This window comes from Mixophyes fleayi, chromosome 10 (assembly GCF_038048845.1).
Source record: "Mixophyes fleayi isolate aMixFle1 chromosome 10, aMixFle1.hap1, whole genome shotgun sequence".
NCBI classification, from domain to species: domain Eukaryota; kingdom Metazoa; phylum Chordata; class Amphibia; order Anura; family Limnodynastidae; genus Mixophyes; species Mixophyes fleayi.
In genome coordinates, this window is record NC_134411.1 from 88,996,248 (window position 1) to 89,021,614 (window position 25,367).

The window sequence follows — 25,367 nt, forward strand, 5'->3', positions numbered from 1 at the left end:
GCACAATGCTTATGTGCAATATCAACTTCTATTAGAACGCATGGGAAAAAAATTAAATACAGTAGTAACTCTTAATACTTTAATCATTAATGAAAATACTAATTTGTTTAACATGAAATACATATATCAGGACATTTGTAATGCCTACTGTACATAAAATGTATTTTAGCAGTTGGGGGTATATTTAGATTTGATAAAGTGGAGATGTTGCCTATAGCAACCAATCAGATTCTAGTTATCATTTATTTAGCGCATTCTACAAAGTGACAGCTAGAATCTGATTGGTTGCTATAGGCAACATCTCCACTTTTTCAGTTTAGTAAATTTACCTCTTGGTCCTTTACAATATGAGATAGATTGGTTATATTAGTTGATCCATACCATCAGGGGCAAACGCAGGATTTGTAGAGGGGGGTTTCCACACTTCCCGCCAGTGGGCGTGACCAGCATGCATGGGAGCGTGGCTAAAATTTTAGACAGTGCTTGGCTGCTCTCCAACTCTTCCTATCCTCATAATATACATGGGCAATGCTGCGTGCACTACTGTTAGGTGCACACAGCTCTCCCTTTTCAAGCAGAGCTGTGTGAAGCTGGAGCAGGATCCAGCCACCTCAATTATACCGTGCCCCAGGCTTGGCAGCGGGTTTCCAGGCACTAGTAAACCCCCCTCGGTTTGCTTATGATATACACCTCTTTTACATTCCACAATAGAACAAGGGAGGGTCCAACTTTATGTTCATATTCTCTGTATATGCATACCATAAAATCACAAAGCATGAGATCTACTAATTATACTTAGGAAATATATCTTTAATTGTACATTTTCACTGCCTGTAAGATTGCCCTCTGTAGGGCTCCCCCTGCACTTACACTTCAGGTCGGCAGGGGGCGCTGTTATCACATATGTAATCACGTATAGGCCTCACAGCCTCGGCCTTTCCTTCCCTCAGTGACCGTGTACCCAGCGGTCACTATGGCTGATACCGCACCGGGCCCCGATCCAGAGCCGGAACAAATTCGCCTGAAAAGCGTCAGAGAAGAGAAATTCATAACTGTGCCCGAGAAGAACAGAGTGAGTACGGGGACAGTAGCGGCTAATGCCCTGGATAGTATATAGGAGTGTATTACACATCCAGGCTGTACACCTTATACGTTACAAGTATTCATTTACTGTGTCAAACATCAATAATATTTGGTTTCAGATAGCCTCATTAGGAAATGCTATGAGTTGTTATAAAGTAATTGGAATTTATGCCATTTTCTTAATGCACTACATGACAGGGTGGCTGCCAGCTAGTTAAAAAGGGCAAAAAAAACCATATAAGTTGTGTTATGTAAGAGCTACTGACATTAAAAAGTATATTTGAGACAAAGTTGCAATTGTGGAGGGAGTTATTTTCCAACACACAGTAGACTTCCTGTATGTAACCACATTAAAGGACCCTGCAGCCAGCCTCAGTTAGTCACCAGTTGCTGATAAATGTGAAAGAACAGTAGGTTTCAGTCAGCTGTACAGCAGATGTAGAGAGGAACAAACGTCACAACTGTGGGAATAATATATATATATATATATATATATATATATATATATATTAATTAATGGCCACATATGCCCCCTGTTAAATATCATCTCTTATCGCAATGATAAGGGATGATATTTTGTCGTCATTTATTAAAAAATCATCAGTGATTTTCCTTAACTCTCGTCTCTTGAGTTCTGACCCGGAGCCTTTACATCACATGCACAACCTTAGTTCACCCATGCACAGAGCCATTTTGTGGTAGTAACCGGGCGGAGAGCGGGAAGGCTGCGGAGAGGGATCCGAAGATCCCTCTCCTGTGATGCTCCCCCCACAGGGCAGAATGGCTAACACCATCTTTAGACGGCATTAGCCATCAGGCTCAGGGTCGGAAAAGCTAGGCTTTTTGGAGCTTGTTAAATTGGCCCAAACAGCAGTCCCCAATGAAAATTATGGGGACTTAGGTTTAATGCAAAACTTAGCCTAATGCAGGAGATATCTATTATATCTCCTGTGTTAGGCTTTTGTTAGAGTTAAGTGATACTTAAAAATGCCTAAACCATGCGGGAAAAAGCCGTTTCCACTTGGTTTATGGCTTAATAAATAGGCCCCTATGTCCTAGGATTTGTCTTTTTGGTGTCACCCTAAAAGAAACCTTCATTAGACCATCATCATCGCCATTTATTTATATAGCGCCACCAATTCCACAGCGCTGTACAGATAACTCATTCACATCAGTCCCTACCCCATTGGAGCTTACAGTCTAAATTCCCTAACACACACACACAGACTAGGGTCAATTTGTTAGCAGCCAATTAACTTACCAGTATGTGTTTTGGAGTGTGGGAGGAAACTGGAGCACCCGGAGGAAACCCACGCATACTATACCATACCATATGGTGCCATTGCCATAATTCCAAATTCTCTAAGCATCATCCACTCCTGGCTGATGATCCAATTACATAGAGGAGGTCTTTGTCGGTACGTGTTTGGTTCCCAGCCCTGCTCAGCGGTGAGCCATGCCTGAGGACTAGGTTGTCGACAAACAATTGCCGTCTGAAGTGTCCTACATGCTGTCGTATTTCTGTGATTTTTTGACGTGTTATATTAATGCTGATTTTTCAGATTTACTTTAGACTTGTTCTTTCTATTTGTTTAGTGCTGAACCTACAATGTTTGTTTATATAAGTTTAGTCTAATTTAATTTCCCTCATGTGGAGTTTTTCCTTTGGGGATGTTTTGTTTGTTTTGTAGTTCTTGAAAAATATATAAAAATATGGGATTATACAATAGTATTTTTGTCCTTTTATCCCCTTGTTAGCTCGGGCAATGTCGAAGTGTAAAGGAGTTTGAAAAGTTAAACCGAATCGGGGAAGGAACCTACGGTATTGTGTGTAAGTATCTGTAATCATACATAACACATTAAGGGGGGACTGTTACGTTGTAGAAATAATGTGTAACCCATAAGTACCATGAAAAGAAATCCCTTCTATAGTTATAAAATGCTGCCTTTTAAATACATGCAAATATTGACTTTAATTTATACAGCATTTTACAGTATAACTCGGCGGTTCCCAAAGTGTGCGCCGCGGCTCCCAGGGGTGCCGCGGCGCTGTCACTGGGGTGCCGTGGGCCAGCCCTAGAAAAAAGAAAGCAAACAGAAACTTACCAATCCGCGCGGTGCTAGGACCCTACAGCCTCCTCTCTCCCGCAGCTGTCACTGAATATCGACGTCAGTGACAGCTGCGCGAGAGAGGAGGCTGCCGGGTCCTAGCGCCGCGCGGATTGGTAAGTTTCTGTTTGCTTTCTTTTTTTCTATAGCTGGGGCCTGGCGCGGGGCAGAGGAGGAGGACAGATGGCAGAGGAGGAGGGCAGATGGCAAAGGAGGAGGGCAGATGGCAGAGGAGGGGGACAGAGGGCAGAGGAGGGGGACAGAGGGCAGAGGAGGGGGGCAGAGGGCAGAGGAGGGGGACAGAGGGCAGCGGAGGAGGGCAGAGGAGGAGGACAGAGAGCAGAGGAGGTGGACAGATGGCAGAGGAGGGGGACAGATGGCAGAGGAGGGGGACAGAGGGCAGCGGAGGAGGGCAGAGGAGGAGGACAGATGGCAGAGGAGGGGGACAGATGGCAGAGGAGGGGGACAGATGGTAGAGGAGGGGGACAGATGGCAGAGGAGGGGGACAGAGAGCAGCGGAGGGGGACAGAGGGCAGAGGAGGGTGACAGAGGGCAAAGGAGGGTGACAGAGGGCAGAGGAGGGGACAGAGGGGGCAACGTGAGAGAGGGCAGTGTGCCTGGATGCAGAGGGGGCAGTGTGCCTGGTTGCAGAGGGGCAGTGTGCCTGGTTGCAGAGGGGGAAGTGTGCCTGGATGCAGAGGGGGCAGTGTGCCTGGTTGCAGAGGGGCAGTGTGCCTGGTTGCAGAGGGGGAAGTGTGCCTGGATGCAGAGGGGGCAGAGTGTCTGGATGCAGAGGGGCATTTTTGCATACAACTAAATAAGTATTTCTGTTGTGACCTAAATACTTATTACAATTTTTTGACCCAACTACTTCTAAAACAGGACTGCTCAGTAATTATTTTGGAGGGGTGCCTTGAAAAAATTTGGAGACTCTAAGGGTGCCGCGAACTGCAAAAGTTTGGGAACCACTGGTATAACTGATAAGTCAGAAAGTAATAAAAGATATTTGGTGTCTGGAAACTCCGTGTTCTAAGACATATTTTCTAAAAGATGCCACATTGAGCACCAGATGCACTTAATTTGTATATTTACTTTACAATGTAGTTTGTAAACTATGCTAAAGCAGGCATCACATATAATATAGGAATCCAGTCACCCCCCCCTCCCACTACACTGTATTTGGATTCCACGCCCTCCCTCCACAATTCCACGCCTGTCCCTAAATATATTATACAAAGAAATATGTCTGATTACTCTCTATATATCACTTGATCATAGTGTAATTATCTCCAAAAAATCCAGTTGGTCTCTACAGTGCAATAGCTACAAATTTCGCTTTTACAACTGGTTTACTGGTAAAAGAAAAGTGCAGACGATAATAATAATAATATCATATCGGTCATTTAAAACCAGTCCAGTATGAAAATGATATGCTGCATTGTAACTGGTTTAGGTGCATGGTAATCGTGTGTCCTCTGATACAGCATTGGTATTAAATATGGGTATCTTTTTAAATGGCTTACTTAATAATTATAGAAACCAAGTACTTAGACTGATTGACATTTTCTCTACTCATTATTGAAAACGAAGTAAAGTGTGTATACTGTCCAGTTATACCGTACCAAAATGAAATCCAACATTTAATTTTCTTACAAGAAAAGTATTAATATACATTACTATATATTAATATACCATTACTCCAAAAAGTTCTAAAAGCCAGAATAAGAAAGTGAACCGTTATGCATGTTACTCCAGAGGACTCAATAAAACTATCCAGAAACAGACCCAAGTATACTGGACAATGGATCTTGTACCTGTACATCACGGAATCCATAAAGTATATCAATATGTTGCTCTCTGCTATGTAAACCACGTACTCCTATTTCTTCTGGTATCACCATTGCTGGTATTATGAGGTTATTCAGTGCTGTCTTCTGATTACAGATCGTGCCAGGGACACCAGGAACAATGAGATTGTGGCACTGAAGAAAGTCAGAATGGACAAAGAAAAGGATGGTGAGTGAGCTTGTATGGCACACAGTACATGAGTGCTCCCTCAATACTCACCTGTTCACCAAAGCCTGCCAGACCGTGCCCAACTCATGCCCCCCTCCTTCTTTCCCTCTAAATATTCCCACCTTGTTCTCCCACTCAACCCTTCTCTTTAGATGCTAAGCTCTCATTAGCAGGTCCTGCCTTCCTCTTCCTCACTTGCTTCCTACCCCACCGTTGTCACGTTCAGCTTGCCTCACAAAGTTTTGCTAGTGTCAGCGTGGTGCAGCGTTGCATCTCCCATCTGCCCGCTGTGTAGTGAAGCAGATCTGGCAGTGTTTGAAAGCAATAGGCAGCCGCAGGGTTGGGAGGAAGGGAGAAAATATGCTGGACTGACAGGAGAGAGTATCCTGGGCACATAAATGAGTTAGGGTAATCTAGGGTCCTCAGTGCCCACCGAGTCCTAGGTGAAAGCCTAGGTTATATAATGGGTGTCTGGATCTGCTGCAGGCAGCTGTAAGTAAATACGTAAGGCTTTCTCTTCATAAACTGGGAATTGTGTATAACACCTACAGACTAACTCCAATATATTGTGGAAGGTAAGGAGAAGAAACCCCAGTACAAAACATTTATCTAGTGTTTGATACATGAAAGTACAGATGTTCATCCACAGATGTGAAGCTAAAGATTCACACAGTCCAGGGATAGTTATTGCTGGGCAACGTAATCCGTTATTGAATTGTACATCTCCCTACCCCCCAGGTATCCCAATTAGCAGCCTGCGAGAGATCACCCTGCTTTTAAAGCTGCGACACCCCAACATAGTGGAGCTAAAGGAAGTGGTTGTTGGACATCATTTGGAGAGGTGAGATTAACCCGTCCTCTGCCAGAAGAGACAAAGTGAAGACGTTGCATATTTCAGAATGAATCTGTTACCGCTCTCTGCGGCTGGTTATGAGGATGTCCTTTCTGTGTTTCTGCAGCATCTTCTTGGTCATGGGCTACTGCGAGCAGGATTTGGCCAGTCTACTTGAAAACATGCAGACCCCATTCTCTGAAGCCCAGGTACTGGCAGAGATGTACACTGTTGTGATTATATGGATTTGTCCGACTCATGTTGCCTGTAGAGTTTTTAAGTTTGGGGAAAAAAGAAGCACTAAATGGTAAACTGCCGCTTGACTTACACAATGCTTTAGTTCTGGTCTACAAAGCTCATAAAACGCGTGGGGTCTTCTTTCAATGCACCACAGGCCCCTCTGTAAAACAAGTGTAGAGTTTCCCCAGTGGACACGCACTTTCTGATGACATCATAGAATGAAGCACAGCTTCACAGTCCCGGATAAAGCCCTTATCTTTTAGAATTATGCCATGGTCATAAGTGCTCAGCAGCAAGTGTTTACCGATAGGCTAATTACACATAAAGAGCCTCATTTATGGGCTCATTTAATCGGATGTCTCTGCAGGAGTCATCCGATTGCACCTCGTAGCAGTAACACCTCACGGCTTATTGAATCTACGCCTTAGAAGTTGGAAACCAATCCATCAAAATTGCACCCAGAGAAACCAAGAGCGCAAATACAATTTTTTGGTGCATGCAGGGAGAATACCGCTTGCTGTTGCATGTAGCAAACTAAAATCTGTCAGCTTTGTTGTAACGCTGAGATTTGTTGGGTTGAGTTAGGATGCACCTCTGCCTGCACAATGCTACATGACTTTGCTCTGCAGTGCAGCACGGTTTTACCAAGGTGCAAAATTACACCTTTTAGACTAACTAATTAGCCCCAAAGAGTGGGCTTGTAGATACTAATGTCCTAAATCACAGGCAGCCTTAAGGACCTAATGGGTATTGTGGATGTACAGCAGCTAAATTCTTATTATTATTATTATTATAATTTATTTATATAGCGCCACTAATTCCGCAGCGCTGTACAGAGAACTCACTCACATCAGTCCCTGCCACATTGGGGATTACAGACTAAATTCCCCAACACACATACACAGACAGACGCACAGACAAGGGTCAATTTGTTAGCAGCCAACTAACCTACCAGTATGTTTTTGGAGTGTGTGAGGAAACCGGAGCACCTGGTGGAAACACGGGGAGAACATACAAACTCCTCACAGATAAGACCATGGTCGGGAATTGAACTCATGACCCCAGTGCTGTGAGGCAGAAGTGCTAACCACTAAGCAACCGTGCTGCCCAAATGGCCTTACAGTGTACCCATCGCCCACACACAGTGGGGGGGAGCCATTTTCAGCCTATGAATTTACTAATGACATCACTGACTTTTAAAGCACAGAGTGCCTGAGGCCTCAGTGAGGTCACTACTTCCTACTGAATTTATACGTTTGCCTTCTCATGTATCTTGGTTCAGCCAACAGACCTGCTTCCTCCTTTGTGTGTAGACAATTAGAACACTTTCATCTATAGATTAGTCAGCGTTTCTTTATTGTGTAAGAAATCTAAATTAGCTGTACTCTACATGTCTGTCACTCGCTGCAGTGTTTGCTATGTAGTATTGCTATGCTTCTGACTGACCAGCCTTTCACTGTAGTATTATTTATGCTACCTGCAGTTTGTATTTGTCTCCTTGTATATTGCTTGTCCTAATTAACTTTATCTGCCAAACTTGTGATCTTTGCACAAGGCTCCCTGTTCTTCCTCCTGTGTTTCTTTCTCCACTTGCTGCTTTCAGGTTAAATCAGGGTTTCCCAAACCCAGTCCTCAGGGCTCCCCAACAGTGCAGGTTTTCCGGCTCACATGTGACATAATTAGCACCACCTGTGGATCTGTTACAATGTGTCAGTCAGTAATGATTACACCTGTGCTCCAGCATGGAGATATGGAAAACCTGCACTGTTAGGGGGTCCTGAGGACTGGAGTTGAGAAACACTGATCTAGCCATATAGTGAGCTGTCCCCACTTGGCATCTAATATATTTTATTCCTTGTTTTTCCTGGCACAGGTAAAATGTATTTGTTTCCAGCTACTGACGGGCCTCCAGTATCTGCATGAAAACTTTATAGTGCACAGGTAGAATGATGTTAATGACGAAAGAATATATAAAATGTTTTTTTGTTTGTTTTTTTGTCAATCTTTTAAAGGAAAACTCCCAACCAGCATCCAATGTCATCAACAATACCAAACCAAACCCAATTCATCTTATAACGGGTACTGCATCTAAATCTTACTGCTTTCCATTTTGGTTACTTATCGTCCACGCTAGCATTCTCCTCTGTCACTGGAGTCCATAAATAAATGCTAACTAGAATCTGATTGGTTGCTATAGGCAACATCTCCACTTTTCAAACCTGCAGATAGATAGATTTACCCCTAGGAGTTCTATTGGGAAATCTTTATCGCTCAAATAGCTGCATTACAAAAGATTATCTTTTTTTTAATCAGAAATTAACTTGGCCTTTAAATAATCAAAGTGTATTTTTTATTGTTTATTTATATAGCACCACCTTATTACACGGCTCTATACAGAGAATGTTTGTCACTCACATCAATCCCCGCAACATTAAAGGTTACAGTCTAAACACACAGACACACAGAACTCCATAGATAGTGCCCTGGTCGGGAATTGAACCTAGTGCTTTAACTCAACAATACTGACCATTGTGATACCGTGTTATCCCCAGAGCCGAGACAATATTTATGATTAAGTGTAATATGACGTTATGTATTATACTCGTCTTTACTTTGCTGTAAGATTTCAATGCTACGTTCTCTCCGAACAGAGATCTGAAGGTGTCCAATCTGCTCATGACTGATAAGGGCTGTGTGAAAATTGGTAAGAGAACATTTTTTATTACTCTAGGGGATAGAACGTGATTTATTTATTTTTCGTTTTGGCTAAACTGACCTTTTTTGTTTTTTACATTTTGCAGCTGATTTCGGTCTCGCCCGTGCGTACAGTGTTCCTGCGAAGCAAATGACTCCCAAAGTGGTGACCCTGTGGTGAGTAGCTGGCAGTGGAGGGTTAACCAGAAGTTCCTCCGACCGAAATGCCAGTCTGTAATGTCAAGCAGAAACATTGTCCGCTGTACATAAAATCGAAAGTGACAGCTAAACAAACCTAGCCTGCTAAATTATTCTGTAGTGCAAATCCTAAACTCTCTCCACCAGCTCCCGACCACCGCGGTGTCAGTCCGATTTCTCCCTATATCGATATGTGTCTCTGCACATTTCACAACGTTGGCCAAGAAACATCAGTGATATTTTATAAATGTTATGGTTCTAAGTCGCTCTCATCTCTGTAGAAGCTCATGCAGACGAGCACAATTTCTGACTCTTAAGTTTACCTTCCTCCTTGCCATGAATCCAGCCAGAAGATGGACACAAGCCTTTTCTATAAGGCACATCCTAAGGTGGAAGCTAGGTTCCATAGTGCACAGGATGTCATACTTTACAGATACTTCTAATGAGGAAGGGATGACCTTTCATTGTCCCTGTGAGAAGGGACCTAGAGCAGATTTTCAGGGCAACCACTTGGACCAGGATCCGTACATTTACCCATCACTGCACCTTACACACTCGGTCTCACCAAGAATTGTCAAGAAGCAGGGCCTGATCAACCAATAGGCTGATCAGGCTGCAGCCTGGGGCGCTGGAGTCTGGAGGGCGCAGCGTTCCCGAGATTAATTTTTTTTGCCTGTCATTTTTTTTATTTTATTTTTGGTGAGGCAGCGTTGGGCCTGCATCATCAGGACCGCCCCTTGTCTAAAGGGGGGCGGCCCGACTGTCACTACTACATGACAGGCAGTCTGGCAGCGATCGCTGCTAGCTGCCTGTCAGTGTGGCCGCGGGAGCTTCTAACTGTGGTCACGTGAGATCAGGACTTCCTCACCTCACGTGACCACAGTAAGAAGCACCCGCGGCTACACTGACAGGCAGCTAGCAGCGATCGCTGCCAGACTGCCTGTCATGTATAGCGCTGGAGAGAGGACTGCTGCCTAGGAACAACAGGTAAGTCCTAATGTCTGGGGGCGGAGGGGCAAGTAAAGAGGCTCATGGTGGCATATAATGCTAAAGGGGCAGGTGAAGAGTCTATTGGGGCAGATAACAATGCTAATGGGGCAGATAATTCTAATGGGGCAGGTGAAGAAGCTAATGGGGCAAGTAACAATGATAATAGGGGCAGATAACAATGCTAATGGGGGCAGGTGAAGAGGCTAATGGGGGCAGGTAACAATGCTAATGGGGGCAGCTAATTCTAAAGGGGCAGGTGAAGAAGCTAATGGGGCAAGTAACAATGATAATAGGGGCAGATAACAATGCTAATGGCTAAAGTGGCTAAAGGGGGCAGGTGGAGAGGCTAAAGGGGGCAGATAACAATGCTAAAGGGGGCAGGTGAAGAGGCTGAACAGGGCTGATGAAATGGTTGAGGGGACTATTTAAAAAAAATAGAGCAGCTTTGGGGGGGACATAATCTTTGTATTGTTTGGCCGGTATGAGGATGGTCTCTGTGCTTCTAGGGTCATTAGACTGCTAAATATTAGTCAGGTGGGGCTGAGAGAGGTTTATATTTGATTATAGCTCTGTGACAACAATTTTCATATATTTTATTGCCTACATATGCCTGTGCTATGGGGTAGTTTTATCTGGCCATAATGGACTGTTGTGTTTTGGAGCCTAATCATTCAGGATTCATTAACATTTAGCATTATAATACAATTGCTGCATATTTTCAAAACAGGACCCCAACTTTCCAGAAGCCAGCTAGAAGACAACAAAGCTGCAAGAAAAGGGAACAGAGAAGAGCAAGAACAGGTAAGAGAGAATGTGCACTCTGTCTAAATTTGAATGCTGATGAATTCTCCTGAATATACATATTCAGGCGTATTCCTATACGCTTATATTGGGGGGACGCTGCGGCGGTAATAGCCTAGGGCGGCTGGAACCCTTAATCGGGCCATGGCAAGAAGTAATCCCTTCCTATACTAATCTTTATTGTCCCCTCTGTCTGGGTGCTGTCCTGGTAGTATAGATGGCCGCACATGCATCAGTTGTTCTTGTTCACAAAGGAATCACATCTGCTTACAATATAAGCACACAAGATTCTATCAATGTATTTATTCCATTTTGATGGAGCAGAGCAACATTGTATACTGTTTTAGCATACTTGCCAACTTTTCCTCATTGGCTTCGGGGAGATTTGGGCAATTATGGCAGGGTGCGGGGCTAAAATGACGCAATATTTGCGTCATTAAGCCCCCCCCCCGCCACTTATATATTGCGGGTGCGAGAACCGGGAGGTTACCCTGCTTTCACGGTAGATCTCCCAGGGGAGTAGGCAACTATGTGTTAAAGAAAAGCAGTTAATGAATCTCTAGAGACTAAAGTGTCATTTACATTTCTGTCTCCATTGCTAAAGTCATGTTGTCTTACCTGTCAGTCTTTGATTAAATCTTGGTCTCCATGAAAATGGCCACCTCCATAGGCATCAATGCATGGACATAGGACACAATTTCTGAACTGTGTCATCATGCCACAGATGGCGAAACCAACCACGTCTTGTACTGGCTCAGCATCAGGGAGTGAGGGAGGTCACCCCTATTTCAGGGAGTCTCCCTGACATTCAGGGAGAGTTGGTAAGTATGAGTTTCAGTCCGATTGTTTTGGATGAAATGGTTTGTCATTTATTTTTGTTATCTTATCTACGTTGACTAAATGGTGAACTTTTTTCCTGATTTTATATGATCATACCAGGTGCAAGCTGGCCACTTTAGACTTGGGGGGGCAAGAACGCCAGACTCTTTTAGCAGCGCACCACAGTAGAAAAATGGGTGTTGCCCAAACCATGGTGGGCCTGGTTTATCTAATGTGTGTGTGACAGCCAATGAAATGTATATAGAACATTGTTAGTTTAAAGAGCTCTAATCACTACACAGCTAAAGCCCCCTGACCAGTATTTAATGCAAAGTCTATTTTATTCTTGTTGACAAATGTTTCTTACAGAGACCATTCCAGTGAACACAGTTTAATTCAGACACCCTGGAACCTGCTTCTGTATCTGATAATACATATTTTCATATCTAATATAATTAACGAACAAATTCTTTGGCGTTAGTAAATATATATATTTTTATTTTGGGATGGTTCCCCTTTAAGAAAGTATATTTTTATATTTGAAACTGATTTTACATTTGTCTTGGTTAGACTAGTCCCTAAATGTAATCCATTAATTTCACAATGTGTGTGTTTTTTTTAATTTTAACAACCATAATTCAACAGGGATGTGAGCTGCTTATCTAAGGTTAAGTGCATTGATTATTTGTACATAAATCTAACTCAAGCAAGAAAATCTTTATCTTGTGTCAGTATTTGTGTCCCAGCTGGTGTAATGTGATCCACGACCTTTTACATCTCTCAGTGTCAACTTACACTGTACTTCCTCTTTCCTGATTTCAGGTACCGGGCTCCTGAATTGCTTTTGGGAAGCACAACGCAAACGACGGCCATTGATATGTGGTGAGACAGGTTTTAAACCTCTAAAAATAACAGACTCAAAGGCCATCTGTTGGCAAATTACAGACAGTCCTTGTAACGTTATAAAAACTCTGCATGGGGAATGCTTTTTGTTTGCTATCTAATGCCTTTTATTATCTTACTAGCACTTATGTACATTGTTTGCCTAAAGCATTATTATTATATTTTATTGATAACGTGCTGACCTAGCGCCCAGCACTGTACATTGATGGCATCACGACACAAACTAATTATTTCACCGGTTCTCTGTCATTGGGAAATGACAGTTTTTATACTGGCAACAGGAGTGAGATTGAGGAAAGATGTTATTTGATACCAAGCTCTCGTTAAGCTTCTCCCACATGGTAAGACTATAGTTGGCCAATTAGATCAATTCACACAAAGCGACCATCCGTTGCACTGTGCGTGATGTGGTGTTTCGGTGGTCCTGCCAAACAGCCAGATTGCGGCTCTACCCGGCAGCTTTAGGAGTAGATCACTGCTCTCTAGTAGTGGAACCAGTGAGCTGCCTGCTAAATCCATTTCATTTTGACAGGAGGTGACTTGCTAGACTATCTGTGCCATATACGTGACTACTTGCAGTGACTGCTTACCTTCACAACTCTTGATTTTACAAATAACAGCATATGGAATCTAGTAGGCATTTACACAGTTTCAGGAAAATAAATGGCATGTGCCCATGAACTTCAATGATTGTGAAATCCATTGCCTGGTTTGTTGGCTTTGTGGTAATACAGCATTAAATGGTGTGTTCTGTATAGGGCGGTGGGCTGTATACTGGCAGAGCTCCTGGCACACAAACCTTTACTGCCGGGCACCTCGGAAATCCAGCAGATTGACCTAATCATACAGCTTTTGGGGACCCCAAATGAAAACATCTGGCCGGTATGTATGTATGTAGTTTTTACAGATTTCCAATCCTCCTTGGTGACCTGGTTTCAATAATGTATTACTAAAAAAATGTTCCTAATTAGGATTGTCCTCTGTTCTGCTAAGGCATGGATTATGACATTGAGTCAAAGTTAACTAATGCGTCATCACATCATTCCTTTAAATCATACTTGCCTACTTTTGAAGGCAGCTGTACAGGAGGGGGTCCATCGAGGGGGCATAGCCACGTGTGGTGCAGCATTAGGCTCTGCCCTGTCAATCTTAGACAATTTTGGCCAATCGCAGCAGGGGGCAGGGTCACGATGCCCCGTTTAGCCCCACCCTCTTCAACAACGGAGACAGCTGAATCCGGGATTTTTGCCTGCTTTCTCGGGAGTCCGGGAGAGCTCCCAGGACATTCCAGGAGAGTAGGCAACTATGGTTTAAATTAATGGACCAACAATGTCGAAAATTTAATTGTCATATATGAAGTATGAAGGTAAAAGTGCATTGCTCAGTGTTACTCAGATGTTCAACTGCAGTTTTATCATCTTATTAGGTATCTTGTACCTTATAAAAGAGAGATAGAGAAGCCTTCCTCCTAATATGGAGCGATAGAGCATGGCAAAGATATTTACTTACATTATTTCATATATACTATTCAGCTTCGTTATACACAGCATACTAGGTGATAAAATGTATCGGCAACACAAACAGTTCTTCTTTCATCTTTCTGCCGTCGGTGGACCTTGTAACAGGACTGATTTTGTGTGCAGGGTTTCTCCAAGCTGCCACTTGTTGGTCAATACTCCGTCCGCAAACAACCGTACAACAATCTGAAGCACAAGTTCCCCTGGCTCTCTGAAGCTGGTCTGCGACTCCTCAACTTCCTGTTCATGTATGACCCCAAGAAGAGGTGAGACAAACCGATGTCAGAAAGCTGTGTGGTTTCCGGTCAAATATGACATTGACCTGTATTTCTTTTGTTCTGGTAGAGCCACAGCCGAGGACAGCCTGGCAAGCTCCTATTTCAAAGAAAAACCTTTACGTAAGTAAGACTATCGTTACCTTCACGTCTAACGAGCATCGGTCAAAATGAATGAACAACTCCAGTTTATAGTGGCAGCATTTAATTATGGCTGCGTGTCGCTTGCTTCAGTGTAGAATGTATATGTATATATGACATTTGGCTTGTTCAGCATCATAACAATCATTTCCTGTTTTCTATAGCCTGTGAGCCGCAGCTGATGCCAACGTTCCCACATCACCGCAACAAGAGAGTGAGCAGCTTGGGGGCAGAGGGCCAGGCTAAACGCTGTAAACAATGAGGCAGCTTGCTTGTGGCGGCTGAGATGCAGGACACAGGGCGCTGCAGTGGTTTCATAAAGCATGGCCAGCTCCTGATGAGATGTCACTACGTGCTGCATAAGGCTTCATTTGTGAAACGATGACTAGTTGTCAAGTCACCGCCAGTGCTAACTGTTGTCGTGTCATCTGCAAGTAATCCGAATGTTTGGGACTGGATAACCCAGGAGGTCGATTACTAGGAGAGGGGTGATTGGTTTACAATAAAAATACATTGCGCCCAGGTTTTCCCTAGGTGCGTTAGAAAGTCTTACTGTAATCTGTCTGTCTGGGATAAATGTGATATACAATAATGGGATAGATTTATCAAACCTTCTAAAAAGGAACAGTTCAGATGTTGCCCATAGCAACCAAACAGATTTTAAATATCATATCTAGTACATTCTACAACACTGCTAGATAGAGTCTGATTCACCTCCACTTTTCAGAACGTTTGACAAACCTACCCCACAATCTCAGTGGTTTAACTTATCCTTTACTCTACATATCTGTGTGTATCTAGCAGAATGAAAACATGATGTATTGGTTCATATTTTGATCAAAACATTTAAGCCTGAATCCCAATGTCAAGGATACCTCATTATATGCAGGTCCTACACTGACCTATATGCTTTAAACACCATTAAAATGCAGTTAAAATCAGACACACTCACCTCCCGGGTATAGGGGTTTACAACTAGCAAGGGCTGGCTTGTGAGCCACACCCAAATGTGCCTTAAATAGGCTTTATGGACAGCTGACAATAAGGAAATATTTTCAGACAAAACCAGAAAAAAAAACAAGCCCGTGCTCGGTATATAAGGCACATTTGGGTGTGGCTCGCAAGCCAGCCCTTGCTAGACGTAAACCCCTATACCTGGGAGGTGAGTGCATCTGATTTTAACTACATTTTAATTGTGTTTAAAGCATATAGGTCAGAGTAGGACCTGTATATAATGAGGTGACCTTGACGCTGGGATGCAGGCTTAAATGTTTTGATCAAAATATGAACTAAGACCTCATGTTTTTAATTTGCTAGATACACACAATATGCAGTGTAAAGGATAAGAGCTGACAATTGTCTTTTCGTTAGATTATCCTTTAATTTATTATTTTCGACCATGGAGGTCAGTATTTTCACGCTGCCCTCCACTGGTAGGGGACATGAATTAAGATGACTGTGCCACTGATTCGTATTTTAAATTGGCTTCCTCATAAGGCCTGCAACCTTCCCAGTTACCAGATTTGGGAACGATGGACAGAGAAGATCAATTGGCCAAGTCTGTTCAATTTAAAATTACAATGCTCTATGCTGTGGTGATTTGTAGTGAAAGGATACATTACCGAAATCAGCCTTTTGAAAAGTGACTGCTTCTGTTCTTGCGTTCAAATAATAATTTGTAGCTGGTTTGTTGCGTGGCAGTGGTGTACAGTTTTATGTTCTGTTCAAAATATTCCCAATAAACACATTCGTAAGAAATACCACTCCATAAGAATAAGAGGTAACCACAATATTTTCTTGTACCGTAGTTTATTTTCATTTTATTGTGCTATGATTTATTTTTTTTATAACTTTTTACTGTTTGTTAAATAAAGATTTGTAAAGAAAAATAGAAATCCAATTTGACGTGATGGCCATACATGAGGGGTATATTTATTTAGTTGGTGGACAGAGCAATGTATAGCTGTTACCCACAGCAACCAATCACATAGCAGGTTAGTGTAGTCACAGTAATGTGAGCTAATATCCGATTGGTTGCTATGAGTTACAGTAAGTTTTCTTATGACTGCAGTGGCTATAAAAAGTATTCACCCCCTTTTTATGTTTCTCATATCATGTTATCAAAACAGATTTACCACTCACTGATCAACACAAAGTACTAATATTGCATTACTGTAATGACAAAAACCCCTCTAAATCTTATATCTATTTAATGAGAGATAAAAGACAATGACTGATACATAATAATTCACATTCCTTGGTTTAATACTTGGTAGAAGCACCTTTAACAGCTGAGCCTCTAGGACAATAAGTACTCCTGGTCGCATAACATGAAGCTTGTTTGGAAAATCAGATTTCTTTAATTTGTAATTCCAGAAAAGTTGTTGTTGTTTTGATCAATTCTAAGAATTTCCAAATAAATCTATTGTAAAGCAACAATCCCATCAACAATATCAGGGAGTAGATTTACTAAAGATTCTAAAAAGGAAAAGTGGAGGTGTCGTCCATAGCAACCAATGAGATTCTATCTACCATTTATCGAGTACATTTTAGAAAATGATAGTTAGAATCTAATTGGTTGCTATGGGTAACACCTACTTTTCCTGTTTAGAACCTTTAGTAACTTTACCCCCAGGTCGGCTTCCTTAACATAAATCACTATGACATTTCCCGTTGTTATATTTATTTTTCCTTCAAGCAGCTATGATTTTATAATTCTGGACTACCTTGGCAACCACAGTCACATGGCACATGATGGAGTGAGCAGAGAGGCTTTGGAACACCCCTCTGAGCTCTGTTTGCACTGCGATATGCTCCTGGGGAAAACCTGCTTTAATTCCAGGATACAAATAAAACAAAATGCGAAAAATGGCAGAGCAAGCGAATACTTTACAGCCACTGTATATCGTGTTAGTAATGAACTCTCATGACCCAAATAATATACATACAACTTAATAAATTCATATTGTTTCATTTGATAATTTAAGAAGCCTTGAAAATACAACAAAAATAAGTTATGAGTCTACACAATCCATTTCTAGAATTTCTCCTGGAAGAGGAGGCCAGTGTCACACCTGTGTTTTGGATGCAGTGTTTTTGTATCAGTAGAATACAGATACCAAAGAGAAGAGCTCTTTGGTGTCACTAAGGTCTAGGGGACCTGCTGTTTCCTAGCAGACTAGCGAAATCCATTCCCACACAAACTGAAACAGCCTATTGACATATGCGGATAAATACTTGTGAAAATGTCCCTAAAACTTTTCTGTGCATTTCTAAGAAATAAGGTGCTTCCAAAACTGAATGCATGACACCAGCCTTAATCACTTCACTACAATAAGGGGAAGAGAAAGCAGAAACAGAAGCGGGAAGGTAGATCTCATCATGCATTCTTGTGGTTTTTGATTAGGTCTCCAAAGGAAGTCAGCTGATAAACTTGATTCATCAACCAGGAAACACATGAAGCAGCATCTGCATCAGAAATATCTTCACGGTCACTTGCTAGTCTGTATCATCCAGACTGTGCGTGATCCATTGAGCAGCTTTCACTTACACACAACACATTAGATTCCAGCCTCACTTCGAGGAGTCCTTACAAAGCACCGACATGTCCATCAAGCTCCTCTGCAACCATAGTCGCTGATCCTTTTCCAGCATAATCATGTTGGCATTGTGGCCCTGGCGCCGGCACTCTAACAGTCCCTCGCAGTTTATATAATGGAGTTGCCTGCAATTGCCACACCGGTAATGGGGCAAGTGTCCCGGCTGTAGGCAGAAGTGCAGCTGGTGTTTCTTTCCCTGCTCTTCCACCACCGCTTCTAACTTCTCAGATGTCGTTAATCGGGTAACCCGATGCCCTAAGCCTTTGCACCGACCGACAACGGGGCAGGATAAGCTGTGAAACGCGCGGCACTCGGCACATCGATGCCGTAGGGACTTTTCCAAGAACACACAGTCATGCATGGCATAGTCCACCTGCGGCCCTAAGGTGTGGCCCCTCCCTTCTCCAGGCTGAAGGCTTCCTGGGCGCTTGATTTCAACAAGGTGCTCCGTTCTTATTTTACAACAGCCATTCACATGCTGATCCCCAGGTTTATGACAAACGTCACAGAACTCGGCACGGTACAACGGAGCCTCTCCATTGGAATCCTCGCAACCACTCTCATAAATATCGAGAGTTGCCGGTGACTTGGCACTTGGGGCTGCTTTGGCCTCTACAGTCAGTCTTTTCAGCCTCTCCATACAGGAGGCTTCTCCTCGCCAGCTCCTCCTCTCGCGGATGAGATCAGTCCCAGACACCAGTGCAGGTCCCGAACATAGGACAATGTCAGCTAAGATACGACACTCCAGCTGAGCTGCCAGGAAGCCCAACGCAGATCCAAGGAGGGTTTGAGGCGAAGGCTGAACCCGTATCGCTAGGCAGGTCCCATTTTCTTGTGGTTCATACCCCAATTTCTTGAAAGCCATGAAAAGTGCATCCTGAGGAAGGGCTGCACCCAAAACATGGACATAATGTCCAGAGAATGTCTGTAAAAGAGAACAGGAAGTGATATACATTGTTAATATACGACGTGTAAAAGGGGGTCGGGTGAATTCAAAAAATAATACACAAGTACCCAGTGACCTGCTTCTGGCAGAGGGGATCAGGAAGCACAGAACAGGCTCAGTCTGTAACTTGCTTTCATGCAGCAAGGTGCAATAACGAAACAGGTGCTGGTATTAGAGAGCGCTGCAGGGATCAGATCTGCCATTCCCGGGTACTGCCGTAGGCTATATATAGCTAGACAGCAACGTCAGTCTAAAAACTATCTGCGGCATCAGATTTTTAATAACTTATAGACATAGTTTTTGTCTCTAATAAAACTCACAAACATAAATGTGTTTTAAAGTTCATTATTTATTCCTAGTCATCAAAATGTAATTTTCATAAATGTGGTAGTGTGTATCAGATGTATTTTACTAGGCAACGTTTTACTTAATCAGAACCACATTGTACTTGTGATAAGATACAGGGGTGTACCAACACTTGTACTCACCGATTGTACTGAATGTTATGTTTGGCTTCAGAGGGCAATAAAAAAATAAAATGAAAAACAATTGTCTATTAAAAAGGTAGCCCAGTTTTTCACAACTCTCCACCTCACCCCTGATGTAGCACAAAACAGACCATTCCTTTTTAGGATACTGGGGAGTAATCCAAAAGTGGACACCCACTTTAAATAAACATTCACAGGAGTCCCAAACAACAGTGATTACTATTGCAAGGTGAAATAATACAACCAACAAAAAGAAAGTAATAATACCACTGTATATGTCATTGGTACGGCCTCATCTAGAATACTGTGTTCAGTTCTAGAGGCCGGATCTCCAGAAGGATATAAATACATTAGAGTCTGTACAAAGAAGGGCAACTAAAATGGTGCATGGCATACAGCACAAAAACTTAGCCGGAAAGATTAAAAGATCTTAATATGTATAGTTTGGAACAGAGAAGGGAAAGGGGGGACATGATAGACACTTTCAAATATATGGTTATAACAAGGTGCAGGAGGGAAACATTCTACAAAGGAAGAGAAGTATTAGAACACAGGGACATGCACTGACACTGGGGGGAAGTAGGTTCAGAGGAAATATGAGGAATAACTACTTCACATAAAGGGTAGTGGATAAGTAGAATAACCTCCCATCAGAGGTGGTAGAGGCTAATACAGTAGAGCAGTTTAAACATGCTTGGGATAGACATAAGGATATCCTTATAAAGAACGAATGTTCAAATAGGGTTTGAGGTTACCATAGGTTAGAAAACGGGCAGACTAGATGGGCCAAGTGGTTCTTATCTGCCTGCCGTCAAATTCTATGTTTCAACAATGATTAATATATGTGAAAAAAAACACAAGTGCCAATAATAATTCTGATTAAGGTGCGGAAATATAATACACGGAGCTATTACTGGCAACTATGTAACAGCATAAAATTGTGACATTTTAAAACAAAGAAAAGAGTAAATGAATTCCACTAACAGAGCAGTAGATGGCATTAGAGCCCCCTTCCCTGACTGGGGATAGGATCAGTTTTCAGGACCTCTCTCCAGTAACACAGCTGGGATTTTCCACACTGTAGATCAGCTAAACAGTCTTGGCTCATAACAACAATACTTCATCAGCAGTCCTCTGGTTCCTCTCTCTGATCTTCAGCAGTTCTGGGAACACCGTGAGATGTATTTATCAAACTGCAGGTTTGAAAAAGTGGAGATGTTGCCAATAGCAACCAATCAGATTCTAGCTGTCATTTTGTAGACTGCACTAAATAAATGACAGCTAGAATCGGATTGGTTGCTATAGACAAAACCTCCACTTTTTGAAACTCGCAGTTTAGTAAATATACCTCTATGTGTTATTGGGTAGGCTGAACACCAATCATATCCCTAGGCAGGGGGAGTGAGAGAAGACTCCAATAAGCCGCATACTGCGCCAATTTACTCTGCAAGTGACACTGATTTTTACCTTAGCCTTCTTTTGGAATGTAACACTTCTACACTACGCTGTTGTGTTTATATTTGTTACAGACTTGCCAATAAGTCTTCTAAATGACATAACCTTTGAAGACTGCCCCCCATCAAATATTTCCTAACAACTTGAAACAATGCACCTCTCCACTGTAGACGCTCCCTTACTTTACAAAAGACATAAGCCAACCATTGTGTTTAAACCTTTCAGGACCAGAGTTGTTTTTGTTTTCCGTATATCCCTATACACCAAATCTATTTTCTCTTTCTTCCTGCATTGGTTTCACCAGAAATAACTTATTTCATTGGACTTTATTTACAAAACACTTGGGTTTTAAACAGGAGTGCCGGAGTGGTCTGCCCAGCACATATTGAAGTGCGTGGCTCCTCGCCACTTTTAGGTGGGTCTGAAATCTACAAGAGCGCTTAGCTGTGCAAGGAAGCCGGAAACATTTCCAGAGGTGCCTTGTGCAAATGTCACATCAAAGTGTAACCTTCTACCACACCTCCTATTAAAATAAACGTTTTGTTTTCTCCTAAACGTCTGCTTGCTTTATTGTCATTTATGGCTTAAATGCACTAGACAGATGAAAGCTGATTGCGGATTGGTTGCTGGGGGTTCAGTGCAAATGTTTCACCCTAATGCAATGAGCACTCTCTTCTGTTATAGGGATAACAAATATATCTGCTTTACAGACGTGGGCTACTAAGGATTAATGAAAGTTTTTGCATATGTAAATGTTTTTGTATAACACATTTTAATAGTCTTTGTTTCTTTCTTTTAAAAACATTTAATCAAGTAGCAAACGCTAACATGCAATAACATAAGCTTTGATCTCTGTGCTGGTAATAACTTGTCATTAGGTAATGGACAGCAGCCAGTAATATAAACAGCAAAATATATAATATACAATCCATTCAATTAAATATTTACATGGATCTATAATTTTAAATAAAGTACCCTTGTGTTAAGCTGTAGGGATGGTGATAAATGTATGATATATGTATTTTTATCAGTAGTTCTGCAATTGCTTCAGAGAGGTTGTCGGCATAGTGCTTCACACACTGGCTAGAAAATGCTTTCCTATACTGATGAGTCCTAACAAGTACAAAACAGGCTGTCCGTGGATGAATGTTCTATGCAAGTACAAAGCCAAACATCTATTCCCCTGAGTAAAGAGGCTTATTGGTAACATCTGACTCACCCTTATGGTATGAAGCTCTTTCCGCCATGGGGTGCAATAAAGATGGAGTGAGGCCTGCTCAAGGGTCTGGAAGGCATCGGCTATATCTTTCAAGGCTGAGAGCAAATCCGCTTTGTTCTGAAGGCCACGGTCAATCAGGGAGAAGGCGTCATTGCGGAGAGAGTTGTGCAAATCCGGTTCTTCCAGAATAATCTGTCTCAGCCGGTCGATTAGCTCCTTGTCTGTGCATGGTGCAATTTCACCCAGAGTAGAGGCACTGTGCAACCAGCTACTGTACTCAGCCAACAGGGTTTTGGCGCTCATTCTGGAATAGAAATAGAAAATAGGGGTTAGGCATGAAACCAGGGATATGGTAAGCTACATTACATTGTAACCGTCCTACTTGTATATAGAGTACTCTTCAGACTATTATATTACTCTCCCAGTGAGTGAGACAATTCTCCAGTTTACTAAACTACTCTCCGGTCTAGTCTCCCAGTGAGGGAGCCTACTCTCCGGTCTGGTCTCCCAGTGAGGGAGCCTACTCTCCGGTCTGGTCTCCCAGTGAGGGAGCCTACTCTCCGGTCTGGTCTCCCAGTGAGGGAGCCTACTCTCCGGTCTGGTCTCCCAGTGAGGGAGCCTACTCTCCGGTCTGGTCTCCCAGTGAGGGAGCCTACTCTCCGGTCTGGTCTCCCAGTGAGGGAGCCTACTCTCCGGTCTGGTCTCCCAGTGAGGGAGCCTACTCTCCGGTCTGGTCTCCCAGTGAGGGAGCCTACTCTCCGGTCTGGTCTCCCAGTGAGGGAGCCTACTCTCCGGTCTGGTCTCCCAGTGAGGGAGCCTACTCTCCGGTCTGGTCTCCCAGTGAGGGAGCCTACTCTCCGGTCTGGTCTCCCAGTGAGGGAGCCTACTCTCCGGTCTGGTCTCCCAGTGAGGGAGCCTACTCTCCGGTCTGGTCTCCCAGTGAGGGAGCCTACTCTCCGGTCTGGTCTCCCAGTGAGGGAGCCAACTGTCCGGTCTGGTCTCCCAGTCAGGGAGCCTACTCTCCGGTCTGGTCTCCCAGTCAGGGAGCCTACTCTCCGGTCTGGTCTCCCAGTCAGGGAGCCTACTCTCCGGTCTGGTCTCCCAGTCAGGGAGCCTACTCTCCGGTCTGGTCTCCCAGTCAGGGAGCCTACTCTCCGGTCTGGTCTCCCAGTCAGGGAGCCTACTCTCCGGTCTGGTCTCCCAGTCAGGGAGCCTACTCTCCGGTCTGGTCTCCCAGTCAGGGAGCCTACTCTCCGGTCTGGTCTCCCAGTCAGGGAGCCTACTCTCCGGTCTGGTCTCCCAGTCAGGGAGCCTACTCTCCGGTCTGGTCTCCCAGTCAGGGAGCCTACTCTCCGGTCTGGTCTCCCAGTCAGGGAGCCTACTCTCCGGTCTGGTCTCCCAGTAAGGGAGCCTACTCTCCGGTCTGGTCTCCCAGTAAGGGAGCCTACTCTCCGGTCTGGTCTCCCAGTAAGGGAGCCTACTCTCCGGTCTGGTCTCCCAGTAAGGGAGCCTACTCTCCGGTCTGGTCTCCCAGTAAGGGAGCCTACTCTCCGGTCTGGTCTCCCAGTAAGGGAGCCTACTCTCCGGTCTGGTCTCCCAGTAAGGGAGCCTACTCTCCGGTCTGGTCTCCCAGTAAGGGAGCCTACTCTCCGGTCTGGTCTCCCAGTAAGGGAGCCTACTCTCCGGTCTGGTCTCCCAGTAATGGAGCCTACTCTCCGGTCTGGTCTCCCAGTAAGAGAGCCTACTCTCCGGTCTGGTCTCCCAGTAAGGGAGCCTACTCTCCGGTCTGGTCTCCCAGTAAGGGAGCCTACTCTCCGGTCTGGTCTCCCAGTAAGGGAGCCTACTCTCCGGTCTGGTCTCCCAGTAAGGGAGCCTACTCTCCGGTCTGGTCTCCCAGTAAGGGAGCCTACTCTCCGGTGTGGTCTCCCAGTAAGGGAGCCTACTCTCCGGTCTGGTCTCCCAGTAAGGGAGCCTACTCTCCGGTCTAGTCTCCCAATAAGAGAGCCTACTGTCTGGCGTCTCCCACTAATGGCGTCTTCCACTAAGTGAGACCACTCTCTGGTCTATACTCCCAGTGAGACTGTTTTCCAATGACAGTACCACCGAGTACAGATTAGACCTCTCTCTTGAGTGAGACTATACTCATTGAGCACTCAGATGTGACTGCAGCTCTCGCTCTCCTAGCACAGAATATTGCCGTTGTCACCCCCATTCCTCTTACCTGCACCAGCGCTGCCCTTCTCTGACTTCCTGCTCCGCCTCCGCCGCTGATTGACAGTCGCCGGGTGACGGGCGTGCGGGTGTCAGCGCTGAGTGGCTGGCCGGGTGACGGGCGTGCGGGTGTGAGTGCTGAGTGGCTGGCCGGGTGACGTGCGCCCTCTTATGTCATTATTATCTCTTCCTTTTCCTCCACACTTCCAGCTCTCAGTAACTCAGGATCATCCTCAGAGCAGGACTAGGCTACAATAAATGTATCTCATTAACTAAACCCTTGTTCTCTAGACCCCTCTGTAGTGATTGTGATATGGAACCTTCCCTATTAATCACTAGGGTATTGTTAAAAAACTAAAACAAATATAATTATTTACCCATTTTGTCATTCAAAGTAGGAGATTTGCAAAATGATGCAATATATTGCTGTGCAAAGATTAATAAACATAAAACTTGGTTTAGATGTCTCTGTATAGGTGGGGTGGTGCCCTTCTCTGTTATTAATATAGATGTACTGTAGACCATTGTTTGATACTATAAAGCAGCTGTGTGTTTCCTTATTACAAGGTTGCTGTGTACTTTATGCTATGACAGTGGCTGTCAGTGAATTATTACACTGTACATTGTAACCTGATTCAGACAGGGAATAAAGGTGATGGACTTTTCTCAAGTATTACATAGTCCAGGGTTTCCCAAACCCAGTCCTCAGGGCTCCCCAACAGTGCAGGTTTTCTGGATCACATGTGACATAATTAGGACCACCTGTGGATCTGTTACATTGTATCAGTCGGTAATGATTACACCTGTGCTCCAGCAAGGAGATATGGAAAA

The 25,367-nt window shown here is 43.7% G+C and overlaps 2 protein-coding genes across 3 annotated transcripts; one reads left to right on the top strand and one right to left on the bottom strand.

The window, feature by feature from the left end:
• The first annotated feature begins 887 nt into the window (after positions 1 to 887).
• On the top strand, positions 888 to 15,164 carry CDK10 (cyclin dependent kinase 10). Its single transcript, XM_075189065.1, has 13 exons — positions 888 to 1,072; positions 2,842 to 2,914; positions 5,137 to 5,208; positions 5,947 to 6,049; positions 6,168 to 6,249; positions 8,154 to 8,221; positions 8,932 to 8,984; positions 9,082 to 9,151; positions 12,605 to 12,664; positions 13,444 to 13,567; positions 14,329 to 14,468; positions 14,548 to 14,600; positions 14,783 to 15,164. The coding sequence occupies exons 1-13, from the start codon at positions 974 to 976 to the stop codon at positions 14,878 to 14,880; spliced, it is 1,095 nt and encodes a 364-aa protein (XP_075045166.1). The 5' UTR covers positions 888 to 973; the 3' UTR covers positions 14,881 to 15,164.
• A 1,246-nt stretch (positions 15,165 to 16,410) lies between these two features.
• On the bottom strand, positions 16,411 to 24,715 carry SPATA2L (spermatogenesis associated 2 like). Of its 2 annotated transcripts, none has more exons than XM_075189063.1 (3): positions 24,547 to 24,715; positions 22,326 to 22,629; positions 16,411 to 19,142 (listed from the first exon to the last, which is right to left on the bottom strand). In XM_075189063.1, exons 2-3 carry the CDS (start codon positions 22,626 to 22,628, stop codon positions 18,192 to 18,194), a joined length of 1,254 nt encoding a protein of 417 aa, XP_075045164.1. In that variant the 5' UTR covers position 22,629; positions 24,547 to 24,715; the 3' UTR covers positions 16,411 to 18,191. The 2 variants fall into 2 exon arrangements, with proteins under 2 accessions (XP_075045164.1, XP_075045165.1); XM_075189064.1 differs by lacking the exon at positions 24,547 to 24,715 and adding an exon at positions 24,426 to 24,533.
• Between the last annotated feature and the right edge of the window lie 652 nt (positions 24,716 to 25,367).